The sequence below is a fragment of the Dendrobates tinctorius genome, unplaced genomic scaffold (genome assembly GCF_039654945.1).
Source record: "Dendrobates tinctorius isolate UK_male_01 unplaced genomic scaffold, ASM3965494v1 ptg000226l, whole genome shotgun sequence".
NCBI lineage: Eukaryota > Metazoa > Chordata > Amphibia > Anura > Dendrobatidae > Dendrobates > Dendrobates tinctorius.
In genome coordinates this window covers 5,568,373-5,589,034 of record NW_027361893.1, presented here as the reverse complement: position 1 = coordinate 5,589,034, position 20,662 = coordinate 5,568,373, and the positions used below count along the sequence as shown (strand labels likewise).

The window sequence follows — 20,662 nt, the reverse complement described above, 5'->3', positions numbered from 1 at the left end:
GGCTGTTCACAGAGTGCTATATCCAAGCATATTAATGGAAAGTTGAGTGGAAGGAAAAAGTGTGATAGAAAAAGGTGCACAAGCAACCGGGATAACCACAGCCTTGAATGGATTGTTAATAAAAGGCCATTAAAAATGTATGGGAGATTCACAAGGAGTGGACTGCTGCTGGAGTCATTGCTTCAAGAGCCACCACACACAGACGTATCCAGGACATGGGCTACATGTGTCGGATTCCTTGTGTCAAGCCACTCATGACCAATAGACAACACCAGAAACATCTTACCTGGGCCAAGGAAAAAAATAACGGAACTGTTGCCCTGTGGTCCAATGTGTCGTTTTCAGATGAAAGTAAATTTTGCATTTTATTTGGAAATCAAGGTCCCAGAGTCTGGAGTAAAAGTGGAGAGGCCACAATCCAAGCTGCTTGAGGTCTAGTGTGAAGTTTCCACAATCAGTGATGGTTTGGGGAACCATGTCATCTGCTGGTGTAGGTACACTATGTTTTATCAAGACCAAAGTCAGCACAGCTGTCTACCAGGACATTTTAGAGCACTTCATGCTTCCCTCTGCCGACAAGCTTTTTGGAGATGGAAATTTCATTCTCCAGCAGGACTTGGCACCTGTCCACATTGCCAAAAGTACCAATACTTGGTTTAAAAGCAACAGTTTCACTGCGCTTGATTGCACAGCAAACTCGCCTGACCTTAACCCCATAGGGAATCTATGGGGTATTGTCAAGAGGAAGATGAGAGACACCAATAAAAAAGAATTTTGGGGATATGTCAAAAGTAAAAGAAAAGTCAAAGATGCTATAGGATTTTTACATGATAAAAATGATGAAAGGTAATAATAATAATAATTTTTTTTCTATAGCGCCAACATATTCCGCAGCACTTTACATTATAGAGGGGACTTCTGCAGACAGTAGACATTACAGCATAACATTAAACACATAGATCAAAACAGATACCAAGAGGAATGAGGGCCCTGCTCGCAAGCTTACAATCTATAAGGAAAAAGAGGAGACATGAAAGGTGGATGGTAACAATTACTTTTATTGTTTGGGCCAGCCATAGTGTAAGAATTGGGTATTCCTATTGCTGCATGAGCCAGTTAGTCTAAATACAGTGGGGAAAAAAAGTATTAAGACAGTCAGCAATAGTGCAAGTTCCACCACTTAAAAAGATGAGAGGCGTCTGTAATTTACATCATAGGTAGACCTCAACTATGGGAGACAAACTGAGAAAAAAAAATCCAGAAAATCACATTGTCTGTTTTTTTTTCATTTTATTTGCATATTATGGTGGAAAATAAGTATTTGGTCAGAAACAAAATTTCATCTCAATACTTTGTGATATATCCTTTGTTGGCAATGACAGAGGTCAAACGTTTTCTGTAAGTCTTCACAAGGTTGCCACACACTGTTGTTGGTATGTTGGCCCATTCCTCCATGCAGATCTCCTCTAGAGCAGTGATGTTTTTGGCTTTTCGCTTGGCAACACGGACTTTCAACTCCCTCCAAAGGTTTTCTATAGGGTTGAGATCTGGAGACTGACTAGGCCACTCCAGGACCTTGAAATGCTTCTTACGAAGGCACTCCTTCGTTGCCCTGGCGGTGTGCTTTGGATCATTGTCATGTTGAAAGACCCAGCCACGTTTCATCTTCAATGCCCTTGCTGATGGAAGGAGGTTTGCACTCAAAATCTCACGATACATGGCCCCATTCATTATTTCATGTACCCGGATCAGTCGTCCTGGCCCCTTTGCAGAGAAACAGCCCCAAAGCATGATGGTTCCACCACCATGCTTTACAGTAGGTATGGTGTTTGATGGATGCAACTCAGTATTCTTTTTCCTCCAAACACGACAAGTTGTGTTTCTACCAAACAGTTCCAGTTTGGTTTCATCAGACCATAGGACATTCTCCCAAAACTCCTCTGGATCATCCAAATGCTCTCTAGCAAACTTCAGACGGGCCCGGACATGTACAGGCTTAAGCAGTGGGACACGTCTGGAACTGCAGGATCTGAGTCCATGGTGGCGTAGTGTGTTACTTATGGTAGGCCTTGTTACATTGGTCCCAGCTCTCTGCAGTTCATTCACTAGGTCCCCCCGCGTGGTTCTGGGATTTTTGCTCACCGTTCTTGTGATCATTCTGACCCCACGGGGTGGGATTTTGCGTGGAGCACCAGATCGAGGGAGATTATCAGTGGTCTTGTATGTCTTCCATTTTCTAATTATTGCTCCCACAGTTGATTTCTTCACTCCAAGCTGGTTGGCTATTGCAGATTCAGTCTTCCCAGCCTGGTGCAGGGCTACAATTTTGTTTCTGCTGTCCTTTGACAGCTCTTTGGTCTTCACCATAGTGGAGTTTGGAGTCAGACTGTTTGAGGGTGTGCACAGGTGTCTTTTTATACTGATAACAAGTTTAAACAGGTGCCATTACTACAGGTAATGAGTGGAGGAAAGAGGAGACTCTTAAAGAAGAAGTTACAGGTCTGTGAGAGCCAGAAATCTTGATTGCTTGTTTCTGACCAAATACTTATTTTCCACCATAATATGCAAATAAAATGAAAAAAAAACAGACAATGTGATTTTCTGGATTTTTTTTTCTCAGTTTGTCTCCCATAGTTGAGGTCTACCTATGATGTAAATTACAGACGCCTCTCATCTTTTTAAGTGGTGAAACTTGCACTATTGCTGACTGACTAAATACTTTTTTTCCCCACTGTATGTAACAGTACAGACACAGAGGGCTATTAAATGCATAAAGCATGTGAGAACATGATTCAAGGAACCTGGTTATGGTAAAAAAATTTGAGCCACACAGAGATATTTAGGTTAATGCGTTGAGGCGTGCTTAAAACTGTGGGTATTGGGGCTTAATCGTATTAACCTGGGTAGTGCATTCCAAAGAATTGGCGCAGCACGTGAGAAGTCTTGGAGACGGGAGTAGGAGGTTCTGGTTATTGAGGATGTTAACCTCAGGTCATTAGCAGAACGGAGGGCACGGGCAGGGTGTTAGACTGAGACGAGGGAGATGTAGGGTGGTGCTGAGCCATGGAGTGCTTTGTGGTGAGGGTAATAAGTTTAAACTGAATTCTGGAGTGAATGGGTAACCAGTGTGAGGACTGGCACAAGGTAGAGGCATCGGTATAACGATTGGTGAGGAATATGATCCTAGCTGCAGCATTCAGGACAGATTGGAGAGGGGAGAGTTTGGTAAGAGGGAGACCGATTAGTAGAGAGTTACAATAGTCCAGACGAGAATGAATAAGAGAAACAGTAAGAGTTTTTGCAGAGTCGAAAGTAAGAAAGGGTCGAATTCTAGAAATGTTTTTGAGGTGCAGATAACAAAAGCGAGCCAGTGATCGGATGTGGGGGATGAATGAAGCTCGGAATCAAGTATGATCCCCAAGAATGGTAAGAAAGGATGTTGAGAAGGCCGAACTTTTAAATTCCTATTTTGCATCTGTTTTAAGGCCCTTTTACATTTAGCGATGCACCAGCGATCCGACCAGCGATCCCACCCGGTCAGGATCGCTGGTGCATCGCTAAATGATCGCTAGTGAGCTTTCATACAGAAAGATCTCACAGCGACGCAGCGCACGATACTTACCATTCACACACAGCGATCCTGCGTCCTCCCGCCCGCATCCAGCGTCGCTCGTCGTCACAGCAGGAAGTCTCAGCAGGAAGCGCCCGACGAGAAATGGAGCCGGACATTCTCGCGCGATCAGCGATGAGCAGCGGGGGAGCCGGTCGCTGGTAAGTATCACACATAGCGATATCGCTAGCAATATCGCTATAACGTCACAAAACCAGTGACGTTTTAGCGATATTGCTAGCGATATCGCTTAGTGTAAAACCCCCTTTATCTCAGAAAGGAAATGTAAAGTTAACTGATCTTCACTTTCCTATTACTGTAATAGAAAAATCCAGGATATCTATAAACAGTAAGATAGTGAGGAAACAATTAGTTAACCTAAATTAATTCAAGTCTGGAGGTCTAGATGAATTACAACCCAGATTACTGAAGGCAATAGCAGAAGAAATTTTTGAACCGCTCTCCATAATCTTTGAAAAGTCTTGGAGAACAGAAGTCCCAGAAGACTGGAGAAGAGCAAATGTTGTTCCTATCTTCAAAATGGGCAAGAAGGTGGACCCAGGGAACTATAGGCCGGTGAGTCTGACTTCTATACCAGGAAAGATATTTGAACAAATTATTAAACAATATGTATGTAAGTACCTGGATAACAATGAAGTGATTAAACAGAGTCAGCATGGGTTTGTAACTAAGTAATGTCAGACTAACTTAATTTTCTTCTATGACAGAATCACTGACTGGGTGGATCAGGGAAATGCTGTAGATATAGTATATCTTGACTTAAGCAAACCATTTGACAAAGTATCTCACACAATACTTATTAAAAAAATGACTAAGTATGGAATGGACAAGGCAACTGTTAGGTGGGTTCATAACTGGCTTAGTGATCGGACCCAAAGAGTGGTCATAAATTGCTGCACATCCAGATGGAAAAATGTCTCAAGTGGGGTACCACAGGGCTCTGTCCTGGGCCCTGTATTGTTCAACATCTTTATCAATGATTTAGATGAAGGAATTGAGGGTAAATTGATTAAATTTACTGATGACACAAAGCTAGGAGTAATAGCTAATACTAGAGAAGAGAGAGAGGATTCAAAAAGATAGAAATAAACTGGAGCAGTGGGCAGCAACTAACAGAATGGTTTTTACCAGGGAAAAATGCAAAGTACTACATCAGAATGGGAGGAATAAAGCTAAGCAACAGCACATGTGAAAAAGACTTGGGTATACTAATAGATCATAGACTGAACATGAGTCAACAGTGTGATGCAGCAGCAAAAAAGGCAAATACAATTCTAGGATGTATTAACAGAAGCATGCAGTCTAGATAACGTGAAGTCATTATTGCCCTCTACTCCTCTTTGGTCAGACCTCATCTGGAATACTGTGTCCAGTTTTGGGCACCATATTTGTTATGATTGAGTCACCGTAGGAGGCAAACACAGAAATGCTAGCTAAGTCCAGAAAACCAGAGAGGTTGGCAGCTATCGGATTGCAGACCCCTGAACCTATCAACACAACTAGCAGTAGCCGTGGGGGGTTCCTACGATGCCCTAGACCCCTCGATCACAGCCGGAGAATTAAAAAGCCTAAAGACAGAAAGGGAAATCTAAACTGCCCCAGAGCAGACCCCAAAGCAAAAGGCAGCCCCCCACATATAATGACGGTGAAGCAAGAAGAAAGAACACAACACAGACAGAAAGATAGACAGAGCAAAGACGGGGCCCAAGTTAACTAGATAGGAAAGGACAGGAAGGCTGCTGTCTGCAATCCGTAAAAAACCCTATGAAAATAAGGGCCAACAGACTGACAGTGAAAAAGGCCCTGAAGACGCTAGGCTTCAAAAAGACTATGTCAGTACTCAGGAATATTCTGAAGACAGAGCTACAGGCAAAAGGAGATTCAGCTCACCCCAGCAGGGAATGGCAGAATCCAGAAAAGCAAGGAAAACAAAAACAAAACACTAATGCAAACAGGCAAAGCAGAAAAACTTAGCTTAGAGGAGCAGGAATCAGACTGGTTTCCTAGAAGTCCACAGAGAAATCACCCGCAGGGCAGAAGGGTGTCGGCAGCCTTATATCCAGTCCGTGACTCCACTCAGCCAGTCATCATCATTAGGCTCAGGTGCCTGATAATCAGGCTCATTACCTTCCTTCACCAGAATAGGGAGTTCACCAGACCTCAGTGACGAAGGGGAAAATGAACTCACAACAGTACCTCCCCCTTGAGGAGGGGTCACCGAACCCTCAACCACGCCACCAGGGCGATCAGGGTGAGCCCGATTGAAAGGCACGCACCAATCTTTTGACATGAATATCAGAGGCAGAGACCCAGGAATTATCCTCCTGACCATAACCCTTCCACTTAACCAAATACTGGAGTCTCCGTCTAGCCAGACGGGAATCCAGTATTTTCTCTACCTCATATTCCATGTTACCTTCAACCAATACAGGGTCCGGAGGTGCCACCCCAGGAACAACTGGTTCAACAAACCTCTTCAACAAGGACTTATGGAACACATTATGGATTTTAAATGTGACAGGGAGAGCCAAACCAAAAGAGACCGGATTAATAATCTCCAAAATCTTGTAAGGTCCAATAAATCTAGGCTTAAACTTAGGAGAAGCCACCTTCATAGCAATATTTTTTGATGATAACCACACCATATCACCAATCTTAAACTGGGGACCAATGGTCCTTTGTCGATTGGAAAACCGCTGGGCCTTTTCCTGGGAGAGAGATAACTTATCCACCACTTGGTCCCAGATTTGGTGCATTCTCTCCACCACAGTGTCAACACCTGGGCAGGCAGAAGGCTCCACCTGCCCTGAAGAAAATCGAGGATGAAACCCAAAGTTACAAAAAAAAGGTGATATCAAAGTGGCAGAACTAGCTCTATTATTTAAAGCAAATTCGGCCAAGGGCAAAAATGAAACCCAATCATCCTGATCAGCAGAAATAAAACATCTCAAATACGACTCCAAGGTCTGGTTTGTTCTCTCTGTCTGCCCATTGGTCTGAGGGTGAAAAGCAGAGGAGAAGGACAACTGAATTCCCAGCTTGGAACAGAAAGTCCTCCAAAATCTAGACACAAACTGAACTCCTCTGTCAGATACAATGTTCTCAGGAATCCCGTGCAAGCGAACCACCTGTTGCAAAAACAGGGGCACCAACTCAGAGGAAGATGGCAGCTTAGGGAGTGGTACAAGATGAACTATCTTAGAGAACCTATCACAAAATCACCCAAATAACAGTCATTCTCTGAGAGACAGGCATATCAGAGATGAAATCCATTGAAATATGGGTCCATGGCCTCCTGGGGACCGGCAAAGGCATCAACAACCCACTAGAGCGAGAACAAGATTTAGACCGGGAGCAAGTCCCACAGGACTGCACAAAATTCCTGACATCATGAGACAAGGTGGGCCACCAAAAAGAGCGACTCACCAGATCTCTAGTACCAAAAATACCTGGATGACCAGCCAATGCAGAGCAATGAACTTCAGACATCACTCTCTTCTTCCACTGGTCAGGAACATACAACTTTCCACTGGGACAACGCTCAGGTTTGTCCTCCTGGAACTCTTGCAGAGCAAGTCTCAAATCAGGCGAGATGGCAGAAAGAACTACCCCTTCGCCTAAGATGGTAGCAGGCTTGGTCACCACAGGAGAATCAGCAAAGAAGCTCCTAGAGAGGGTGTCTGCCTTGACATTTTTAGTTCCAGGAAGAAAAGAGACCACAAAATCAAAACGTGTTAAAAACAAGGCCCACGTAGCCTGTCTAGGGTTCAAGCGTTTAGCCGACTCTAGGTAAATCAAATTCTTGTGGTCAGTGAGGACCACAACTTGATGTTTAGCTCCCTCCAACCAATGTCTCCACTCCTCAAATGCCCATTTCATGGCCAACAGTTCCCGATTCCCCACATCATAGTTACGTTCGGATGGGGAGAACTTTCGAGAAAAGAAAGCACAAGGATTCATTTTAGATGTCACAGGATCTTTTTGGGACAACACCGCTCCTGCACCAATCTCAGAAGCATCCACCTCTACCTGGAACGGGAGTGAGACATCAGGTTCCCGCAAAACCGGGGCGGAGGTAAATCTTCGCTTCAGCTCCTGAAAGGAAGCAACAGCCTCCGGAGACCAATTCAACACATCAGCACCCTTCTTAGTCAGATCAGTCAATGGCTTGGCAATACTAAAAAATTTTGCTATAAATTTCTGATAAAAATTAGTAAAACCCAAAAACTTCTGGAGGGCCTTCAAAGAAGTGGGCTGAACCCAATCATAAATGGCCTGTACCTTGGCCGGGTCCATTTCAATAGTTAATGGAGACAAAATAAATCCCAAAAATGAAATCCTCTGTACTCCAAAAAGGCATTTCGATCCTTTGACATACAGGGAATTCTCCCTCAAGATCTGGAACACAGTCCGAATATGTTCCACATGAGAATCCCAATCCTTGGAGAAGATCAAAATATCATCCAGATAGATAATCAAAAATTTATCGACAAAATCTCGGAAAATATCGTTCATGAAGCACTGGAAGACAGAAGGGGCATTAGTGAGCCCAAAAGGCATCACCAGGTACTCAAAATGTCCCTCCGGAGTATTAAACGCCGTCTTCCATTCATCCCCCTGCTTAATGCGGATAAGATTATACGCCCCCTGAGGTCAAGCTTGGTAAACCAGCAAGCACCTCTAACGCTAGAGAATAGATCCGAAATCAGGGGTAACGGATACTGATATTTAATAGTAATTTTGTTGAGGGCACGATAATCAATACAAGGCCTTAAAGAACCATTCTTTTTGGCCACAAAAAAACAAACCGGCACCTAAGGGTGAAGAGGATGGTCTAATATGACCCTTCTCCAACGCCTCCTTAATATAGGACCGCATAGCCTCGTGCTCGGGTACAGATAAATTGAAGAGCCGACCCTTGGGAAATTTACACCCCGGGCTCAGTTCAATTGCACAGTCATAACTCCTATGAGGAGGCAAGGACGCAGACTCATTCTCACTAAATACATCATAAAAGTCCGCCAAATAGTCAGGAACATCATGCGACTGAGGAGAGGTGGAAAAAACCGGAGCCTCACTACAGGCACACCGACAACTCCAACTCACCACAGACACAGATTTCCAATCCAAGACTGGATTATGAATTTGCAACCAGGGAAACCCCAGAACAATGGCATCATGCAGACCATGTAACACCAAAAATCTGCAATTTTCTTGATGGTCTGGGGCGACCCGCATGACCACCTGGGTCCAAAACTGAGGTTTATTTTTCGCCAAAGGAGTAGCATCAATCCCCCTCAAAGGGATAGGCGTCTGCAGAGGTGTCATCAGAAATCCACAACGTTTAGCAAAATCCAAGTACATTAGGTTTAGCGCTGCTCCCGAATCCACAAAAGCCTTGGCGGAAAATGTGGACAGGGAGCAGATCAGAGTAATTGCCAGAAGAAACTTAGGTTGAACACCACCAACAGAAAACGTGTGTGCAAAGCGTTTCTCTCGTTTAGGACAAACAGAAATAATATGCGAGGCATCTCCACAGAAAAAACACAGCTTATTACGCCTTCTGAACTCCTGACGTTGCGCCTTAGACAAAACTCTATCACATTGCATAGGTTCAGACGTCTGTTCTACCGGTGGCAACACCTCTCATGCAATCCTGCGTTCGCGTAAACGCCGATCAACCTGAATGGCTAATGACATAGAATCGTCCAGACCAGAGGGAACAGGAAATCCCACCATGATATCTTTTACGGCTTCTGACAAACCCTTCCGAAAGAGAGCAGCCAAGGCATTATCATTCCAGGTAGTAAGGACCGCCCACTTTCGGAACTTTTGACAGTACAACTCTGCAGAATCTCGACCCTGGTTCAATGCCAACAGGGTCTTTTCAGCCTGATCAATAGCATTAGGTTCGTCATACAACAACCCCAAGGCTTGAAAGAATGCGTTCACTTTAGTCAGAATAGGATCATCTGGTTTCAAAGAAAACGCCCAATCCTGGGGATCGCCACGCAGCAAAGAGATGACAATTTTAACCTGCTGCGCGGAGCTCCTTGACGAGTTAGGCTTCAAGGCAAAAAATAATTTACAATTATTTTTGAAACTCAAAAATTTAGATCAATCCCCAAAAAATACATCAGGTGTAGGAATCTTTGGTTCAACAGCATGCGAACGAGCAAGGTAGGCGGAAATTCCCCGCACTTCCGCAGCGAGCTGCTCCACACGATCAGACAATTGCTTTATCTCCATTGAGAGAAAAAAAAAATTCCCCCTACGGCCTCAGAGATATAGAGGAAAGAATATACACCTTTTTTTTTTTTTTTAAACACAATTCTTACCTGCTATTGAGTACCCTAGGATCTGCGGTATGGCGGGTGATTCTGTTATGATTGAGTCACCGTAGGAGGCAAAAACAGAAATGCTAGCTAAGTCCAGAAAACCAGAGAGGTTGGCAGCTATCGGATTGCAGACCCCTGAACCTATCAACACAACTAGCAGTAGCCGTGGGGGGTTCCTACGATGCCCTAGACCCCTCAATCACAGCCCGAGAATTAAATAGCCTAAAGACAGAAAGGGAAATCTAAACTGCCCCAGAGCAGACCCCAAAGCAAAAGGCAGCCCCCACATATAATGACGGTGAAGCAAGAAGAAAGAACACAACACAGACAGAAAGATAGACTGAGCAAAGACGGGGCCCAAGCTAACTAGATAGGAAAGGACAGGAAGGCTGCTGTCTGCAATCCGTAAAAAACCCTATGAAAATAAGGGCCAACAGACTCACAGTGAAAAAGGCCCTGAAGACGCTAGGCTTCAAAAAGACTATGTCAGTACTCAGGAATATTCTGAAGACAGAGTAACCGGCAAAAGGAGAATCAGCTCACCCCAGCAGGGAATTGCAGAATCCAGAAAAGCAAGGCAAACAAAAACAAAACACAAATGCTAAAAGGCAAAGCAGAAAACTTAGCTTTAGAGGAGAAGGAATCAGACTGGTTTCCTAGAAGTCCACAGAGAAAATCACCCGCAGGGCAGAAGGGCGTCGGCAGCCTTATATCCAGTCCGTGACTCCAATCAGCCAGTCATCATTAGGCTCAGGTGCCTGATAATCAGGCTCATTACCTTCCTTTACCAGAATAGGGAGTTCACCAGACCTCAGTGACGAAGGGGAAAATGAACTCACAACAATATTTTAAAAAAGACATCAACAAACTGGAGCAAGTTCAGAGAAGAGAGACCAGAATGGTGACCGGTCTGCATGCCATGTCCTATGATGAACGGTTGCAGGATTTGGGAATGTTTAGCTTGCAAAAGAGAAGATTGAGAGGAGACTTAATAGCTGTCTACAAATATATCAAGGGCTGTCACATTGTAGAAGGATCATCTCTATTCTCATTTGCACAAGGAAAGACTAGAAGCAATGGGATGAAACTGAATGGGAGGAGACACAGAATAGATATTAGAATAAACTTTTTGACAGTTAGAGTGATCAATGAGTAGAACAGGCTGCCACGAGAGGTGGTGAATTCTCCTTCAATAGAAGTCTTTAAACATAAACAGAGGCTGGACAAACATCTCTGATAGAGTGAATCCTGCTTTGAGCAGGGAGTTGGACCAGATGGCCCAGGAGGTCCCTTCCAACTCAACCATTCTATGCTACAGACCCAACAATGCAGATGAGCTGAAGGCTTCTATCAAAGCAACCTGGGCTTCTGTAACACCTCAGCAGTGCCACAGGCTGATCGCCTCCATGCCACGCTGCATTGATGCAGTAATTGATGCCAAAGGAGCTTTGACCAAGTACTGAACATACATTTCAGTAGGCCAAAATTTCGGATTTTAAAGTCATTTTTCAAGCTGGTGTTATAAAGTATTCTAGTTTACTGAAATACTGACTTCTGAGTTTTCATTGGCTGTAATCATCAACATTAACAGAAACGAGTGATTGTGTGCCCTTTGGGCACGTGCTGGGATTACGAACCACGCAATGGGGTGTAATCACGCATCAGACTGACCTAGCAATGGGGTGTAACCACGTCGCAGACTGGTTATGTGCAGACTAACAGCAAACATAAATACCTGGTATACCTCTCCTGCCACTCCTACCTTGTGTATGAAAAAGCTCTGACGTTAATACTGTTCGGGTAGAGCTATTTGATAGCGCTATCCATGAAGAAAGTGCACGGGTAAAGCTAGCCCATATCTCTATTCCTAAAGGAAATGAACGGGTAGAGCTATCCGATAGCACTATCCCTCAATGTTCCTGAGCGTAAGCTATTTCACATGGTTGAGCGCACTTGCAATCTGCCCGAGGCCCTGCCCATGCCCAATGTTTTTGTCCGTAGAGTTAGTCCCGCTTTTGTGTACAAAATTATTGCGATTTTACAATTGCTAAAAATCTTAATAAAAGACTTATATGTACACACAGTTGACAGTAAACCATTTGGCAACGTTAGGAATAAGTTTACCTTCTGGGTCTCAAATATTTTGACCTTTAATAAATTCCTACAATATCCAAGGACTGTCCCTTAGATTTATTGATGGTTATTGCAAAAGCCAACATGACAGGAAACTGACGCCGTCGCATCTGGACTGGCAAGTTTTTATCTTTGGAAATCAGTTCAATTCTTGGAATAAGAACTGTCTGATCCTTTGCTTTTCCATTTAAAGCAGCAGCATGAATAACTTTTGCTTTTAAGCTTTTCACATAAAGCCTGTGCAATTACAAAGGCCACGCTTTCTGTTAAGATTACGCAGGAGCATAATTTCAGCTTTAGTTCATGAGGAGGCAACCCAGTGGGATTCGAAGAGTTAAGAAACTCTACAGGGTAATCTGTGAGAATCACACCCTCCTCTTCCGCAATTGTGTCGATGGAGCGATATGTTGAGTGTTCACCTTGAACTTGACTAAGAATTTTGTCGTTTAAGGCGTGAGCGTCATCATTCAATGGCGTAAAAGTTTCTTTATTGCTGTCACGTCCGCCATGTCTGTTACGCTGCAAGTCACCTGGAGCAGTGTGCACGCGCGCCTTACCTCATGGCTGCACGCTGTTGCTAGGTAACCATCCGTCTCTGTCTGACTCTGCAATCCGTTGTATTCCTGGAAACCCCTGATCATGTGACCTTTCCTGTGTTCCAGCCCTGCTCTGGTTCTGCAATCTGCTGTATTCCTGGAAACCCCTGATCATGTGACCTGCTCTATGGTTCTACACAGGCTGTTCTAGCGATGCTCTCTATAATCCTGGAGGATCTGAACCGGAAGTGCTTCCATGATCCTGACCCGGAACTGCAGGTGCTATGGTGCTATATCAGACCACCCCCTATGGTCAGGGCCTGATTATTGTGTTGCCTCCCTGCATGGCTGCTTGTTCTGCTCGGTCGCTCCTGGATTCTGTGCCCCTGCACTCTGCCCCGTAATGCTTCTCTGCACACGCTCTGTGCTTGTATTCTACCTCTTGTCATGTTTCTCCTTGCCTTGCTTTGCCTTGTAGTACTTCCGCTGTTCTCTGCCTTTGCCTGTTTCACCATGTCTGGTCTTTGCTATTCTGAGCCTTGTAGTGCTTCTCATGTTTCTTGTCTCTGCCTGGTTTTCCATACTCTATGTCTAGTCCCAAGGCTCTGCCTTGGCCCGGCTCTGGGCTTCGGCCTATACTCTGCTGCTAGTCTCTGTCCTCTGGTGCTCTCTAGCACACTCCCTTACTAGTCCCAAGGCCCTGCCTTGGCCCGGCTCTGGGCTTCGGCCAATTCTATGTCTCGCTTCCTGGCTAGTCCCAAGGCTCTGCCTTGGCCCGGCTCTGGGCTTCGGCCTACGCTCTGCTGCTAGCTCTGTTCTCTCTCTGACCTGACTCTGTGTTTCTGCCTATGTCCCTCTCCGTGTTCTGCTCCCTGTCTTGTCTTGCCTTGTTTGTTGCCTTGCCTTGTTCCGTGCTTTGTCTTTTCCTTGCCCTGTCTGGTTTTCCCTTCCCCCGTCCTATTGTTTCAGTACCGACCAGTTGGTCACGTCACATAGGACAGGCATATGTGACAGATTGCCCCTTGGCCACCTCCTGTGCCTTAGTCGTGCCGTGTGCTTGTGTCACAGCCGTGTGCACTGGCCAGTGAGGCGTGTCTCCTGCCTCGAACCCTGGCGTGGCTCTTAGCACGCACCCTGTCTCGAACCCTGACCTCGGCGTGTTCCCTAACATGCACCATGCCTGGATATCTGTCGTGCCTCCTTGCCTGAACCCTGGTTTGCCTGCCGGATGCCCGGAACCTGCCAATCGCTGCCAGAGATCGTAAGAATGATGACTGCGGCCTGATGTCCGGAGCTGATGTCTGCAGCCTGATGCCCTGATCATGTCGATCGTTGCCAGCTGTCCGAAGTTACATCTTGTCCTGTCTTGTTTTCTGCTTGTCCCTGGTTGTCAGACACTCACATAGTGTCCCCTTGAGCCGGCCGTCTGGTCCCAGCAGGCGTGGTGGCTCACCCCCTTGGTCTTGCCCCTGACACTCCCTGTATAGGGGGTGGTTCCTCACAAGGTCAGCTCGGTGGGTGGGTGCCACGACCCAGAGGGTCCACTCAAAAAATGGGCTCAGCAGAAGCTGGGTCTGTCGCAATTGGCAATTGCTTCTACCGCTGCATCGGTAATCTGAATTGAGTCGCCAAAAATAGTTGTAATTAAATCTCCCTCTTCAATAAAAGAATTCGGGATTTCAATTGTGTCTTCTGGTAAACCATATTCATTTGACAACTCTCCATTAAGAAATTTGAGTAACCATGACCATGAGTTGTACTCAACTTTGTCGTGAGACGTTCTCTTATTCTGATGTAACTGGAACCGTGAAAACTGATTCCAGGATTTTGAGTATTTAATGGCGGACTGTGCAATGTGGGCTCTCTTTCCACCTTCCACTATTGGTAGGGTTTGACGAAAGTCACCACCGTTTATGAAAATTTTTCCACTAAATGGTCTCTTTTTTCCACATATGTCTTGGAACAAATTATCCACAGCGCTCATATTAAAACAGGGAGTCATTGTTACGTCGTCCCAAATAATGACAGATGACTCTATAAGCTCCTTTGCTTGAAGTGAGGTTGGCTTAATTTTTGACACTGTGGTCTCATTTGTTGTAATTCCAAGGCCAAACTTGGAATGGTAGGTGCTACCGTTTTGTAGAAATGTAGCAGCCAATCCAGTAGAGGACACAGAGCAAATAGACTTCTTTTCTGCTTGTAGTGTCTTTCTGAGCTTCATTAGGCATAGCTTTCAATTGCTCGCCTCCTGCTTTATTACAGCATAATTCAGTTGGTCCAGTATTTCATCTGGAACATTTACTGGAGTTGGCAATCCGTAGTCAGCACAGGACATTTTATTGCTTAAGAGCACTTCATTAATATCACAAAGAGCCAGTTGCTCAGCAATTTCTGGAGTATACCGCCTGGTGTAATCCTCCATAAATTTGTTTTTATATTTTTTTCATAATGCCTCTCCTTATTAGATATGTCACTAAACTCCTATACAGGGCCTTACAGTACTTAGGTATCCATGGTTACGCGCACGCATATAGTCAGATAGCTGCTAGTGGTAGTAACTATGGATACCTAAGTTACTGTTGGGCTGTGGATGACTCATTGTGCACAGACACACGGACACGTCCAAATTAGGTATATAGATAAATACGTGAAATAGATCACCTTGTTTGTAATGACTCAATATAATATATGAGTTTCACTTTTTGCACTGAAGAACTGAAATAAATTAACTTTTTGATGATATTCTAATTCTGTGAGAAGCAGCTGCAGATTTACATTTTAAAAACTACAAAAAGGAAAGAGGGCTAATGCAAAACTTTGTACACCCTGCATGGTTAGTACCTAGTAGCACCCCCTTTTCAAAGTATCACAGCTTGTGAACGCTTTTTGTAACCAGACAAGAGACTTTCAATTCTTATTTGAAGAATTTTCATCCATTCTTCCATGGAAAGTTCTTCTAGATCTGTGAGATTCTGGGGTCAACTTACATGCACTGCTATTTTGAGGTCTAGCCACAGATTTTCAATAATCAGAACAGGGGATACCTCGCACACCCCGTATACACATGGCTCCACTCCATACACCTCGCACACACGCGGCTCCGCTCCGTACACCTCGTACACACGCGGCTCCTCTCTGTACACCTCGCACACACGCGGCTCCGCTCCGTACACCTCGTACACACGCGGCTCCTCTCCGTACACCTCGTACACACACGGCTCCGCTCCGTACACCTCGTACAGACGCGTCTCCGCTCCGTACACCTCGTACACACACGGCTCCATTCCGTACACCTCGTACACACGCGGCTCCGCTCCGTACACCTCGTACACACACGGCTCCACTCCGTACATCTCGTACACACGCGGCTCCTCTCCGTACACCTCGTACACACACGGCTCCACTCCGTACACCTCGTACACACACGGCTCCGCTCCGTACACCTCGTACACACACGGCTCCGCTCCGTACACCTCGTACAGACGCGTCTCCGCTCCGTACACTCGTACACACACGGCTCCATTCCGTACACCTCGTACACACGTGGCTCGGCTCCGTACACCTCGCAAACACGCGGCTCCGCTCTGCACACCTCGTACACACACGGCTCCGCTCCGTACACCTCGCATACACAGCTCCACTCCGTACACCTCGTACACACACGGCTCCGCTCTGTACACCTCGTACACACACGGCTCCGCTCCGGACACCTCGTACACACACGGCTCCGCTCCGGACACCTCGTACACACACGGCTCCGCTCCGTACACCTCGTATACACAGCTCCACTCCGTACACCTCGTACACACACGGCTCCGCTCCGGACACCTCGTACACACACGGCTCCGCTCCGGACACCTCGTACACACACGGCTCCGCTCTGTACACCTCGTACACACACGGCTCCGCTCTGTACACCTCGCACACACGGCTCCGCTCTGTACACCTCGTACACACACGGCTCCGCTCCGGACACCTCGTACACACACGGCTCCGCTCCGGACACCTCGTACACACACGGCTCCGCTCCGTACACCTCGTACACACACGGCTCCGCTCCGGACACCTCGTACACACACGGCTCCGCTCCGGACACCTCGTACACACACGGCTCCGCTCCGTACACCTCGTACACACGCGGCTCCGCTCCGGACACCTCGTACACACGCGGCTCCGCTCCGGACACCTCGTACACACGCGGCTCCGCTCCGTACACCTCGTACACACGCGGCTCCGCTCCGTACACCTCGTACACACGCGGCTCCGCTCCGGACACCTCGTACACACTCGGCTCCGCTCCGGACACCTCGTACACACACGGCTCCGCTCCGTACACCTCGTACACACGTGGCTCTCCTACGTACACCTAGTACACACACGGCTCCGCTCCGTACACCTCGCACACACGCGGCTCCGCTCCGTACACCTCGTACACACGCGGCTCCTCTCCGTACACCTCGTACACACACGGCTCCGCTCCGTACACCTCGTACAGACGCGTCTCCGCTCCGTACACCTCGTACACACACGGCTCCATTCCGTACACCTCGTACACACGCGGCTCCGCTCCGTACACCTCGTACACACACGGCTCCACTCCGTACATCTCGTACACACGCGGCTCCTCTCCGTACACCTCGTACACACACGGCTCCACTCCGTACACCTCGTACACACACGGCTCCGCTCCGTACACCTCGTACACACACGGCTCCGCTCCGTACACCTCGTACAGACGCGTCTCCGCTCCGTACACTCGTACACACACGGCTCCATTCCGTACACCTCGTACACACGTGGCTCGGCTCCGTACACCTCGCAAACACGCGGCTCCGCTCTGCACACCTCGTACACACACGGCTCCGCTCCGTACACCTCGCATACACAGCTCCACTCCGTACACCTCGTACACACACGGCTCCGCTCTGTACACCTCGTACACACACGGCTCCGCTCCGGACACCTCGTACACACACGGCTCCGCTCCGGACACCTCGTACACACACGGCTCCGCTCCGTACACCTCGTATACACAGCTCCACTCCGTACACCTCGTACACACACGGCTCCGCTCCGGACACCTCGTACACACACGGCTCCGCTCCGGACACCTCGTACACACACGGCTCCGCTCTGTACACCTCGTACACACACGGCTCCGCTCTGTACACCTCGCACACACGGCTCCGCTCTGTACACCTCGTACACACACGGCTCCGCTCCGGACACCTCGTACACACACGGCTCCGCTCCGGACACCTCGTACACACACGGCTCCGCTCCGTACACCTCGTACACACACGGCTCCGCTCCGGACACCTCGTACACACACGGCTCCGCTCCGGACACCTCGTACACACACGGCTCCGCTCCGTACACCTCGTACACACGCGGCTCCGCTCCGGACACCTCGTACACACGCGGCTCCGCTCCGGACACCTCGTACACACGCGGCTCCGCTCCGTACACCTCGTACACACGCGGCTCCGCTCCGTACACCTCGTACACACGCGGCTCCGCTCCGGACACCTCGTACACACTCGGCTCCGCTCCGGACACCTCGTACACACACGGCTCCGCTCCGTACACCTCGTACACACGTGGCTCTCCTACGTACACCTAGTACACACACGGCTCCGCTCCGTACACCTAGTACACACGCGGCTCCGCTCCGTACACCTCGTACACACACGGCTCTACTACGTACACCTAGTACACACACGGCTCCGCTCCGTACACCTCGTACACACACAGCTCTACACCATACACCCTGTAAACCCCTCCTGACCCTACACATAAACTTCCCCTCATCCAGCACCATGACAACCACCACAGCAGAGTCCTGCACACACTGAGGTCCCTGATCATGTGACCCCTGACTCCTCCCCTCCTGTGACCTCATCCCAGGTCCTGTGCGCACAGAGCAGCCTTATATGTGGAGTGCGGCTCTGCGGGTGGAGGTAGGTGCCGGAGGCTCCATTATTCTCTATGTGGAGTGCGGCTCTGCGGGTGGAGGTCGGTGCTGGAGGCTCCATTATTCTTTATGTGGAGTGCGGCTCTGCGGGTGGAGGTAGGTGCTGGAGGCTCCATTATTCTCTATGTGGAGTGCGGCTCTGCGGGTGGAGGTTGGTGCCGGAGGCTCCATTATTCTCTATGTGGAGTGCGGCTCTGCGGGTGGAGGTCGGTGCTGGAGGCTCCATTATTCTCTATGTGGAGTGCGGCTCTGTGGGTGGAGGTCGGTGCCGGAGGCTTCATTATTCTCTATGTGGAGTGCGGCTCTGCGGGTGGAGGTCGGTGCTGGAGGCTCCATTATTCTCTATGTGGAGTGCGGCTCTGCGGGTGGAGGTCGGTGCTGGAGGCTCCATTATTCTCTATGTGGAGTGCGGCTCTGCGGGTGGAGGTCGGTGCCGGAGGCTCCATTATTCTCTATGTGGAGTGCGGCTCTGCGGGTGGAGGTCGGTGCTGGAGGCTCCATTATTCTTTATGTGGAGTGCGGCTCTGCGGGTGGAGGTAGGTGCTGGAGGCTCCATTATTCTCTATGTGGAGTGCGGCTCTGCGGGTGGAGGTTGGTGCCGGAGGCTCCATTATTCTCTATGTGGAGTGCGGCTCTGCGGGTGGAGGTCGGTGCCGGAGGCTCCATTATTCTCTATGTGGAGTGCGGCTCTGCGGGTGGAGGTCGGTGCTGGAGGCTCCATTATTCTTTATGTGGAGTGCGGCTCTGCGGGTGGAGGTAGGTGCTGGAGGCTCCATTATTCTCTATGTGGAGTGCGGCTCTGCGGGTGGAGGTCGGTGCTGGAGGCTCCATTATTCTCTATGTGGAGTGCGGCTCTGTGGGTGGAGGTCGGTGCCGGAGGCTTCATTATTCTCTATGTGGAGTGCGGCTCTGCGGGTGGAGGTCGGTGCTGGAGGCTCCATTATTCTCTATGTGGAGTGCGGCTCTGCGGGTGGAGGTCGGTGCTGGAGGCTCCATTATTCTCTATGTGGAGTGCGGCTCTGCGTGTGGAGGTCGGTGCCGGAGGCTCCATTATTCTCTATGTGGAGTGCGGCTCTGCGGGTGGAGGTCGGTGCCGGAGGCTCCATTATTCTCTATGTGGAGTGTGGCTCTGCGGGTGGAGGTCGGTGCTGGAGGCTCCATTATTCTCTATGTGGAGTGTGGCTCTGCGGGTGGAGGTCGGTGCTGGAGGCTCCATTATTCTCTATATGGAGTGCGGCTCTGCGGGTGGAGGTCGGTGCTGGAGGCTCCATTATTCTCTATGTGGAGTGCGGCTCTGCGGGTGGAGGTTGGTGCTGGAGGCTCCATTATTCTCTATGTGGAGTGCGGCTCTGCGGGTGGAAGTCGGTGCCGGAGGCTCCATTATTCTCTATGTGGAGTGCGGCTCTGCGGGTGGAGGTCGGTGCCGGAGGCTCCATTATTCTCTATGTGGAGTGCGGGTGGAGGTCGGTGCCGGAGGCTTCATTATTCTTTATGTGGAGTGCGGCTCTGCGGGTGGAGGTCGGTGCTGGAGGCTCCATTATTCTCTACGTGGAGTGCGGCTCTGCGGGTGGAGGTCGGTGCAGGAGGCTCCATTCTGTATGTGGAGTGCGGCTCTGCGGGTGGAGGTCGGTGCTGGAGGCTCCATTATTCTCTATGTGGAGTGCGGCTCTGCGGGTGGAGGTCGGTGCTGGAGGCCTCATTATTCTCTATGTGGAGTGCGGCTCTGCGGGTGGAGGTCGGTGCTGGAGGCCTCATTATTCTCTATGTGGAGTGCGGCTCTGCGGGTGGAGGTCGGTGCCGGAGGCTCCATTATTCTCTATGTGGAGTGCGGCTCTGCGGGTGGAGGCTCCTCACCAGGACTGTAGCAGGTAAAGACCTCGATATCCACAGGTGTCCCTTCTAATTGGGGGAAACTATCACCTCTAATAATCCTCGGACAGTTCTGACAAACACGGGAAAGTGCCCCTTTATGGAGGTGACAGTCTGTTTAGTCTCTTTAGCTTCATAGTGTCAGCTCTAATCCAATGGTGAGTGAGCGATTTACCCTGAG

General features: G+C 48.6%; 2 protein-coding genes across 4 annotated transcripts in view; both read left to right on the top strand.

Annotated features, from left to right (window-relative positions):
• The window catches only part of LOC141059269 (uncharacterized), a 1,095,346-nt gene that overhangs the window by 633,285 nt on the left and 441,399 nt on the right, over positions 1 to 20,662 (top strand). The window lies entirely within an intron of this gene.
• Positions 18,491 to 20,662, top strand: part of LOC141059245 (uncharacterized) — a 44,089-nt gene continuing 41,917 nt past the window's right edge. The window contains exon 1 of one of the 3 annotated variants that reach the window (XM_073555551.1): positions 18,491 to 18,598. In XM_073555551.1, coding sequence (XP_073411652.1) covers positions 18,572 to 18,598 — 27 coding nt within the window. In that variant the 5' untranslated portion in view covers positions 18,491 to 18,571. Of the gene's footprint in view, positions 18,599 to 19,231; positions 19,369 to 20,070; positions 20,131 to 20,662 lie in introns of those variants that run through there. The other 2 variants (XM_073555550.1, XM_073555552.1) reach the window with 2 other exon arrangements.